This window comes from Sceloporus undulatus, chromosome 5 (genome assembly GCF_019175285.1).
Source record: "Sceloporus undulatus isolate JIND9_A2432 ecotype Alabama chromosome 5, SceUnd_v1.1, whole genome shotgun sequence".
NCBI lineage: Eukaryota > Metazoa > Chordata > Lepidosauria > Squamata > Phrynosomatidae > Sceloporus > Sceloporus undulatus.
In genome coordinates this window covers 18,535,465-18,545,575 of record NC_056526.1, presented here as the reverse complement: position 1 = coordinate 18,545,575, position 10,111 = coordinate 18,535,465, and the positions used below count along the sequence as shown (strand labels likewise).

The following is a 10,111-nucleotide window of genomic DNA, read 5'->3' as shown; positions in this document are numbered from 1 at the left end:
ACATTTCTCCTTTCCCATTACAAGAGGGAGAGGGAATAAAGAGCTGTGAAGACATGTGTTTGTACATTTATTCTGATTTCAGAAATTTGTTGCTGGACTTTAAACCTAGGCTATAGGTCAGCCAAAGTTACGTGCATCTCAGATTTTTTTTTCTCCAACGGGAAAGAGCATATGCTTAACTTGCTGATTAAAACATTGTCACTTAAAAATAAGGTAAATAAATAAATCTCAGAAGAGAATGGGATGAAAATGAGTGGGGAACGAAAAAGAAAAATCTTCAGTTTGCTGATGGAACAATTCAATTTTCAATGCCCTTCAGATGGAAAACTAGGAAGAAATGAACAGAAATGTGACTGACCACCCACAGTCTGGATTTATGCTGTCACCTTCAGCACTTCATTTTGTTGCAAAGCGTAGGCCAAACCTGGCTCCTTTATTTGAAAAGTTCAGAAATTCAGTATCTTAGAGCTGCATTACAAAGAATTAAGAAACAATCAGACAGCCGTGAACAATTAACTTGTTTTTTTTAATTTTAAGAACAAAATGTTTTAAAAATAGAAACTCTGTTAAACTTGTGGGGATGCTAAGTTTCCATGTCACTTCTTGCAAGTCTCTTCACTTTCCCTCAGCACAGTGGCTTTTATACTTGTGTCTGCATCTGCACACATGACTGCTGTGGCCATTTAGATGCTGAACTACAACTTTCAGCAGCTCTAGCTAACATAGCCCAGAGTGAGGAAATGTGGGAGCTGAAATCTAAGATCTGGGCATGTGGGAGACTTCTAAGATATTCCCCATCATTATTATTGTTATTACTGATTGCCCTAAAAAAGGAAATGTCTCACCTTCCTCAAATAACAAGAGTGTTCAGTCTGAATTTGCAACCTCTCAATTTTGTTAAGCAAAAGCCATTCCAAGAAACCTGGTTTAATCAGCACAGTTTAACATAGAACAATGGACAGATGTACTATGCAGGTGTTAAGGAAAGGCTTAGCAGAACATTCTTGTGGGAGTTACTCACAATCTGATGCAGCAAACATAAAACACTGCATCCTCCCACTAGCAGATAGCAATGAGATGCAAGGAATCTTTCCAGAAGACAGCCCAATTACCCTCATTGCAACAAATGTTGTGTGTCTTAATTTTTAAAAAGTACTTCAAAGCACAGTAGGACTGCTTACAGTAATTTCCAATACTTTAAAAAAGAGCCTTGATTAAATGTTGGATGACTGGTGCTGTAGGTTAGAAAACCTGCCCTGACGAAACTTTTTAGAAAAGCAGCCATCCCAAGCAATTGGTGCTTACGAACTGACATTATGGAGTCGGTCTCTCGCCTTGCTTCCTCCTTCCTAACCTAAAGCTGATCAGTATGGCTTCTGCTTCTTCAAGGGAAAGCGGTGGTGCCATCTGTGCACAACTTTGGCTGCTACATCAGAAAGAATGCCACCACATTTCTATGCACACTTCCTTGCCCAACAAGAACTAGATACAGGTATTACAATTCCATCAAATTTTACAGAATAAAAATGCAGCCCTTGAACCAGCAGCCTTAATTTAACCAATATCGGACAGATTTCACCTCCTTCAGTGTCATGAAGTTCTTCTGTTGTTGAGCTATTTTTGCAACTAGTGAATATTTCTTTCCATCCACTTTACAGCAAGGATAAAATTGTGACTGGTGTGTCACCTACAATATATAAAATGCACCAGTTTTGCTTCTATTGGGAGTGTGCCTGTAATGCTCATAACCATAAGGGCTTGTAGTGTTTTATTTATTGCACTGCAGGCTGCTTCACAGCAAAGTGACATATTGCACTTCCACCTGTTCTTTCCCTGTTAGGAAAGTAGCATCTCCACGAAAAGTGTCTCAGAGCTCAGAAGGAAATTCCACAGTACTTAAATTTTACAATCACAGTCACAGCACCAATATTGTCCAGACAAACAGAAATTACAGAAAGGGAAGCTGTCTGGCTAGAATTTCACACACAATTATCTCTCAAAAGCTCTGCTTTGGGCCCAGAGTAACACACTGGTAAGAAAGTTAAACCTTGGTCCTCACAGGTGCAACCAGAGTTGACTGGCCTGAAGTTCATAAGCAGGCATCTCAGAGTGACTCTGGAGTTAACAAGTGAAACACCTAATGAACATCACCAATCTATAACTGAGAATAGAAAGGAAAGGCAGAATGTAAGTGTAGCATTAAAACAGCGCTTGAGGACCAGGTTGTTCGTCACCTATTCTGGTTTTTGTATCATTTCTCTATAGTGCAGTAATATGACAGCAAAGAAGAGTGTCTATAGTACCAAGAGGTGGAAAGATGCCGCAGCATATTTTAGCCCACCTTAGGTTTTCAGTAGTGGTTAAGGAGCACTTTGTACTTTTCCTACCTAGGCAATGTGCAGAAAACAGCAGAGCATTGTTTAATACCACGCCCAATAAGGGAATCCTTAACATAAATTTCAGACCTGTCTCATATATATGTAAAAAAATGTTGGGTAGAAGTGGATCCAAGACTTCCTTGTTCAGCTTCCTTGTTAAATATGGCCTTTAAAACCAGCTCATGAAATGTTAAAGCCAAGGGCAATGGCAGCCCACCAAGGCAGATACAAAATGCTGTTGGGCACAAAATGCTGTTGGATCCACATGCAAACAGAAAAGCATGCCCATGTGGGAAAAGAACCAGGCATCTTGCCAATATATCCATACTGTTCCCTGTATCCTTGAGTAATATGTTCTTTCTCTGCCAATTTTCATTCCATGACAAATTAAATTTAGTACTACACAGTGCATACCAAGCGGCATGCATAAATAAATAAAAAAATAAATAAAGGGGAAGGGTTTTCCTTTCTGCTTATTTTCTCATAGTGATGATTGCCTGTTACTCCACATTACCTATAAAACAAAAAGACATGAAGACTATTGTCAAAACAGCGAACCGATTTCTTCAAATCATGCAAGTCGATCACCAAGAAAAGAAAAAAGAAACAAGAGGCTTAGTGGAAACGGAGATTGTTGACAGACCCTGTTATCACCGGTGAGTTAAACGTCTCAGTTATAAAGGCGCTTTCACTCCTTCCTGGATAAAATCCGATGTATCCCATTTGCACAATCGGCACATGATGCAATGAAGTTGAAGCACAGAGGTAGAATTTTTCAGCATGGAGACAGATGGTTCTTTTCTTCTTTAAAGATTGCAGGTTCCATCCTAACCCCAGAAATGTGTCTCAAGAGGAAATTATTTTATCTCTGGCGAGGGGCAAAAAAACCAGTTGCTTTCAAAAGGTTTTTAGTATGGTAAAAGTGGGTTTAAAAGAACCTCCTCTTTCAAGAGCAGGGTAGAGCGGCATACTCCAAGGCCTACCATACAGGAAGCAACATCAGCACAGTCTCTTCTTAAATCACTGGGAACTGTCAAGTATCAAACAAGCCAAAACATTAGCTTTCTTATAGCTCATAAGCGCTATGGGCAAAAAGGCAAAGGGAAGCCCACAGGGGACACTAGTAACCATACAAAAGAGTCTTAAGATTTGGCCCACAAAAGTAGCAATGCGGCTGAATTTTGAGATACTGTAATTAAAAAAAAAAAAAAAACAACCTGTGAAGGAAACAGTTTCCCTTTCCCAAGAGAAGATGTTCTTGCTGTTTAATTTGTCCTTACATATGGTTTTGAGCTTTTCATGTTGAGATCTTCCCCGACCAGTTTACTAAAGGATGTATAGAAAAAGAACCATATTAAGAAAAACAGTGCCCTTCATCTGCCCTTGGCTAAAGCAGCTTGGCACAACTACAGCACCCTGAGCAACAACAGGTTAAGCAGAGGCACTGGTCTTTGAATGGCCAGATGATGAACCTGTGTCTGGACTGTACTCCTTTAGTTTGCAGGTAGGAAATAACACGAATGCATGTTCCTCCACACAGCTTCCATATATACCAACGGTGTGTGGAGAAAGTTGGTTTCACATCACAATCACTGTGGGAATTTGTAAAGCACTTGGTTGTGTGAGCCTCCACCTGCAGTTTGAAGGCCTACAGTCCATCCACAAGGTTACCAAAAGAATTAGGCCCAACTTAGCACCATCAGTAGTGCTTCCCTCTCTTTTTGTTCAGCATTTTATGGCTAGTTTACCCCTTGCTGAATGGACAGCAGCCCAAGGTAGATACAGAGAACCTGCTTATAGATAACAGGGCAGGCAAGTTATATGTTTGAGCTGGTGGTTGTCACTTCTCTCCCCACCACCACCACCACCAAGCTCAATAGGCAGTGCTGGTAGGAGGCACCTCAGTAAGGAGGAGAGGGCAGAGAATGAGAAAACTGGTCTTGGGTGACAAATAGGAGGCATGCAATCTTTGTTCTTCCTGTTGTGGATAAGACCAGCTCATGAAAATAAGGGAGAAAGAGACAATTTGGAAAGTGCAATCAGGCACTCAAATGATACTTGCTCTCCTGCTAGAGTTCTATAATCCTGCACAACAGAGATGCGCATAGACACAAATCTGAACAAAAGCAGTGAGAACAGCTAATTAGGGGTGCGTGATTGGGAAGATTCACATTGATGCCTTGCAAAAGCTTAACTATGAATAACCCAAAAAAGATACGGGTTGTGGAGCTACAATACATTAAGTAGCCCTTTGGGAGAATCAATAAAATAGGGGTTATAGGATTATAGATATGGTGTGGGGAAAAATATGGAACAGACAGTGGGAGTTAGGGTGAAGGACTGGGGTGAAGACCAGTAACATACACTAATTGCTGCCGTGATAAGGGTTCAGAAAATTATTTTTAGGTACTTGATGTGTCAGCATTATTAAAATTGTGTTCGTACCTGGTTAATTCCCTGGCAGGAGACTTCTAGGTCTGCAAAAATAGATTATAAGCATTTCATTCCTCCCCCTCCCCATCTTTTTTTTTTAGCTGCCATGATTAAAGGGGCTCAGGAGCAGATGATGTATAGCTATGGAACGGCTAAAGACAAAAATAGGACTGAAAATAAACGAGAGAAAGCTTGAAAATCAAGCCTGAAAAACTGGAACAACTGAGCTACAGCTGCTATAGGGAATCTCCTCCCAGTTAACCAGACTGGTGAAGAGCAGAATGCATCTTTTGGACCAATTTTAACAATGCCAGAGGTGGGAATTACACACTATGGTTGGTAAAGTATGGTTGCTGAGTGAGTTGCAGATCACAGAAAAAAAGGTAGGAGAAAAGAGGTATTGGTTAGAGCCCCTGGGCTTGCAATGGATTTCCCAGGACAAGGGTCAAAAAAATAAAATGCAGAGTTGGGAGCTACACACTACATTGGTAAGGTATGACTGCTGAGTGAGTTACACATCATGGAAACATTTCTCTGGCTATCATTGCCATGCTGGCTTAGGGATTCTGAAAGCTGCAGTTCATAAAAAGCAGTGCTCCCAAATGCTCTGGGGAGGTCTACAACTACTATCTACTGAAATGGCCTGGGCAGAAGGGTTTGAGCCAAAGTGAACATCAGGGGGAATTAGAGAGTACAGGGAAATAGACACAAGGCTGGCATGGAATGGCAGGAGAAGAAGGTTGGCACCCCATGATCTCAGGCCAAGGGAAGGGAACTGTCCTGCCAGGGCCTTAAGTGGATTACAGGGGCATCTAAATGAGACTAGAGGGGAGAGAAGATGGGCACCCAGAGATCTCAGGACAAGGGAAGGAGCCATCCTGGGAACTCTCCTGCAAAGGCCTTGAGTTGAGTGTGAGGGCATCTAAGTGAGATTGGAGGGAGAAGAAGATGGATACTCAGTGATCTCAGGCTAAGCAAAGGGGTCTGTCCTGCCAGGGCCTTGGGTTGAGTGCAGTGGCATCTATAAGAGACTAGAAGGGGAAGAAGGTGGGCACCCAGTGATCTCAGGCCAAGGGAAGGGGCCACATAGGGGTCTGTCCTGTCAAGGCCTTGAGTTGAGTGCAGGGACATCTACATGAGATTGGAAGGGGAAGAAGGTGGGCACCCACTGATCTCAGGCTAAGAGAAGGGGACTGTCCTACCAAGGCCTTGGGTTGAGTGTGGAGGCATCTAAACCAGATTGGAGGAAGAAGATGGGCACCCAGTGATCTCAGGCCAAGGGAAGGGGCCACACAGGGGTCTGTTCTGCCAAGGCCTTGAGCTGAGTGCAAAGACGCCACTCCCAGTCCCGGATCCTCAGCTCTGGGCTGTGACGGCCAGGGTGTTGACGTAGCCATGGGGTCCCATGTCGTTCTCCGAGATGCAGTGGCTGAGCTGGCTGGGGCCGAGGCCCGTGGAGGGGGTGGCCACGCTCTTGCCCTCGGCCCCGTGGCCACGGGCAGCATGCAGGAGGCAGCAGGTCTCCAAGACCTCCAGGCCCCGACAGGCCAAGAAGAAGAGGTTCTTGAGCATGAAGATGGAGAGGGGCTGCTGGTAGTGGAGGAGAAGAAGACACCGGAGGGCCAGGAGTGGGGCGTCCAGGAGCCCGGCGGGCAGGAGCCAGTGGAGGGCCAGGCGGGCGGCCCCAGGGGCCCGGGGGGCACTCAGCTCATAGAGCCACAGGACTGGTGACGCCAGGCAGAGGAAGTAGACGGCAATGAGGAGGTAGCGGAGGGCCGGCGGGAGAGCCAAGGCTGGCCGGGGCAGGAGCAGCACCTCCAGGAGGGTGAAGCTGTCCAGGAGGTCCAGGCATGTAGCCAGGAAGGCGGCGGAGGCCCGGTGGTGGGGAGGCGGGTGGACCGGCAGGAGCAACTGTCCACCCCCGCTGGCCTCGGAGCCCCCAATTGCCCTGAGGAGGCAGTAGAGGAGCGGGGCCGAGAGGGCCAAGGTGAGGCGGAAGCCGGTGGCCCCTAAGGGCAGGTGCAGCTCCACCAGCTCCAGGATGGAGGTGCCCAGGATGAGGGCCGCCTTGGGGGTGAAGGCGATGGCGTAGATCAGCCAGGCCAGGTGGGCGTAAGCGAAGTCGCCTCCGGGGCGAGGGGTTGATGCCAATGCCGCCGGTTTGCTGCCGCGTCCTCCTCCTCCTCCTCCTCCGTGGGGCGGATGTCCCAGCAAAGGGTGCAAAGGGGGCGGCGGGGGTCCTCCTCTGCTTGCCCTCTCCCGGCACCTGGCGCGGCTGTTCCTGCAGAAAAATATGCCCCAGCCGGCCCCCAGGACCAAGTCGGTGGCGATCCAGCCGCACCAGTAGAGGTCGGTGACGGCGATCAGGTAGAGGTCCAGCAGGGCCCCTTGGCTCAGCAGCAGCACCAGGGACAGCGCCTGGAAGGGCCACCGAGAGGAAGAGGAGGAGGAGGAAGAGCCGCCCGCCGCCCCCCACAGCATCCTTGGGGCCGAAGGGCTGCCTGAGGGAGGGCCCACTGCTGCTGCTGCTGTGGCCAAAGGGGGCCCATAGAGCTCCCCCCCAGCAGTCATGCCTCCTCTGGCCCCCAAAGAGGAGGAGGAGGAGGAAGAGGAGGGCTGGGGAGGGGGCTCTGGGGCTGGCACCAAGGGCTTGGCCTCTTCCTCCTCCTCCTCTTCTTCCTCGCTGCTCCTGGGGCTGCTGCTGCTGCTGGGGCTCCTGCTGGAGCTGGAGACGGAGCCCCTCCGCCCCCTGCGGGAGCCTCCGCTGGAGGAGCTGCTGCTGGAGGAGGAGGAGGAGGAGGAGGGGGCCTTGGGCTTGGCCAGGAGGGGCCCCGGGAAGAAGGGCTGGAGGAGCTCCGCCGGAGGAGGCAAGGGCTGAGCAGCAGCAGCTGCAGGAGGAGGAGGAGGAGGAGGAGGCTGGAAGGAGCCCGAAGAAGAGGAGGAGGAGGAGGAGGCGGCGGGGGGGCGCTGGAGGGAGGGCCCCCGGGGCATGGTGCTCCCGCCAACCCCGACCCAGGGCCTCCCCTCCGGCCCCAAAAGAGAGAGCGGCGGCAGCAGCGGCAACAGAAGAAGCACCGCCGACCCCGCCCCACTGCACTCCTCCCAGGAAGGGAGGAAGGGAGGAGCCCCAGGAGAAGGAGGCAGGCAGGGAGGCAGGAAGGGAACTCCGGAGTGGATCTGGATGGAGAGGAAGCTCCGGAGGAAGGAGAGAGGAGCCCAGGCCCAGAGAGAGAGAGAGAGAGGGTGGATAGAGGGAGGTAGATGGATGAGTGGTGAATGGAGGCACAGATAGATTAGATATAGATAGATAGGATGATAGGATGAACGAGGAGGAAGATAGATGGATAGGTAAATACGTTACATGGATGGAGATAGATAGATAGATAGATAGATAGATAGATAGATAGATAGATAGATAGATAGATAGGATGGCTGGGCGGGAAGGTGAGTGAGTGGATGGATGGATGGATATATAGATAGATCTTCCTTGGAGGTCTATAAGCAGAGGCTGGATGGTCATCTGTCAAGGATGCTTTGGTTGTGATTTCCTGCATGGCAGAATGGGTTGGACTGGATGGCCCTTGCAGTCTCTTCCAACTCGATGATGATGATGATGATGATGATGATGATGATGATGATGATGATGATAGATAGATAGATAGATAGATAGATAGATAGATAGATAGATAGATAGATAGATAGATAGGATGGCTCAGTGATGGCTGGGTGAGTGGATGGATGGGTAGATAGGAGCACCTGTCTTCCTTCCCAAGGAGAGATGGGGTGGTCTTCCCCAAGCCGGGCGTCTCCCTGGGAGCCTGGCTGCTTCGCACTGGGCTCCCTGGCAACCAACTGGATGGGCAGCCGAGATGAGGAAGCAGCAGCAGCAAGTTCTGAGTCCCTTTGGCTGAAGAGGAAAAGGAGGTTGTCCAAGGAGGGGAGGCCATGCCTCCTGCTGGGCCTCTGCTTTGGAGGGAGAGGACCTTGTCCTGGTTGTTGTGCCTTCCTTTCCAATTTATGGCCCCCTTCTTCTTGTTGTTGTGTGCCTTCAAGTCCTTTTCAAGTGATGGCAACCCAGACAACTCCTGCCAAGAAAACCTCATCACAGATTCACCTTGGGGCTGACTTGGAGGCACACAACCACAACACCTCTGCCTCCCCCACTTCCAGCAGCATCCTCTCATTAAACCAGAAGGCATTTTGGAAGGCCATTTGTATATCTGAACAAGTGCCACTAGTCCTTCACTTCTTTCTCTGCAAAAGCCTTATTTTTTTATCTCATCCCATTATTGTAAAAAGGTCAGAGATTCTAGGTATAAAAAGAACAGCTCACTGGAAAATGCCAAGGAACTGGCAACTGGAGGAAAAAGCATAACGTATTATTAAAAACCTAATTAAAATGCAAGGCTGTGCTGTGCATTTAAGGTTGTATGGGGCCTGACAGATATCCCTCAACAGGCAGTTTCAATGATAGGGGTACCAAAAATAATCTAATGCAAGGTACTGGGTGCAAGTCCCATATTCTATTACATGTATAGCCCAGCTTTCTTGCATGATGGACCCACCTTTCCTCTGATGATTTCAAGGCAACATGCACAGCTCTCTCTCTCTCTCTCTCTCTCTCTCTCTCATATGTTATTTTCACTTGGTTGTTAACTGCCTTCAAACCTTCAACTTACAGAGATCCTCTGAATGAGAGATGTCCAAGTCACCCTGTTCTCAACAGAGCTGCTCAGGCCTTGCAAACTCAGGGCCATGGCTTCCTTGCTTGAGTCTGTCCATCTGGAATGCAGCCTTTCTCCTTTCCTATTACCATCTATCTTGCCCAGCATTATTGTCTTTTCTAGTAAGTCCTGTCTTCTCATGCTGTGTCTGAAATATAACGTTGTCAGTTTAGAATTCAAAGATATAGCCGTGTTAGTCTGTAGAATCAGTACATACAGAGACCTTGTAGCACCTTTGAGACTCACTGAAAGAAAGAAGTTGGCAGCATCAGCTTTCGTGAACCACAGTCTACTTCCTCAGATGCATATAGTGGAGTCTCAGTTTAGTCATCTTGGCTTCTAGAAAGAGTTCAGGTTTGATTTGTCTAGGACTGGTCTTTTTGGCTGACCAGGGTATCCACAAAACTCTCCTCCAGCATCGCATTTCAAATGAACTGGTTTCCTTTCTGTTGGCTTTCTTCACTATCCACCTTTGACAACCATACATGGAATTTGGAAATATGACATGGGCATTCCAGATTGGCATTCAATGGTATGCACACCACAATTTTTATTTCTTTATAATATATGCATTTA

The 10,111-nt window shown here is 47.7% G+C and overlaps 1 protein-coding gene across 1 annotated transcript; it reads right to left on the bottom strand.

The window, feature by feature from the left end:
* Positions 1-255: 255 nt before the first annotated feature.
* TMEM121B (transmembrane protein 121B) lies at positions 256-7,888 on the bottom strand. The gene has a single exon (XM_042470244.1). The coding sequence runs from the start codon at positions 7,800-7,802 to the stop codon at positions 6,168-6,170; it is 1,635 nt and encodes a 544-aa protein (XP_042326178.1). The 5' UTR covers positions 7,803-7,888; the 3' UTR covers positions 256-6,167.
* Positions 7,889-10,111: the final 2,223 nt, after the last annotated feature.

Excerpts from the sequence above, each read along its gene's own strand:
- TMEM121B (XM_042470244.1), bottom strand. The coding sequence starts at position 7,802 with ATGCCCCGGGGGCCCTCCCTCCAGCGCCCCCCCGCCGCCTCCTCCTCC.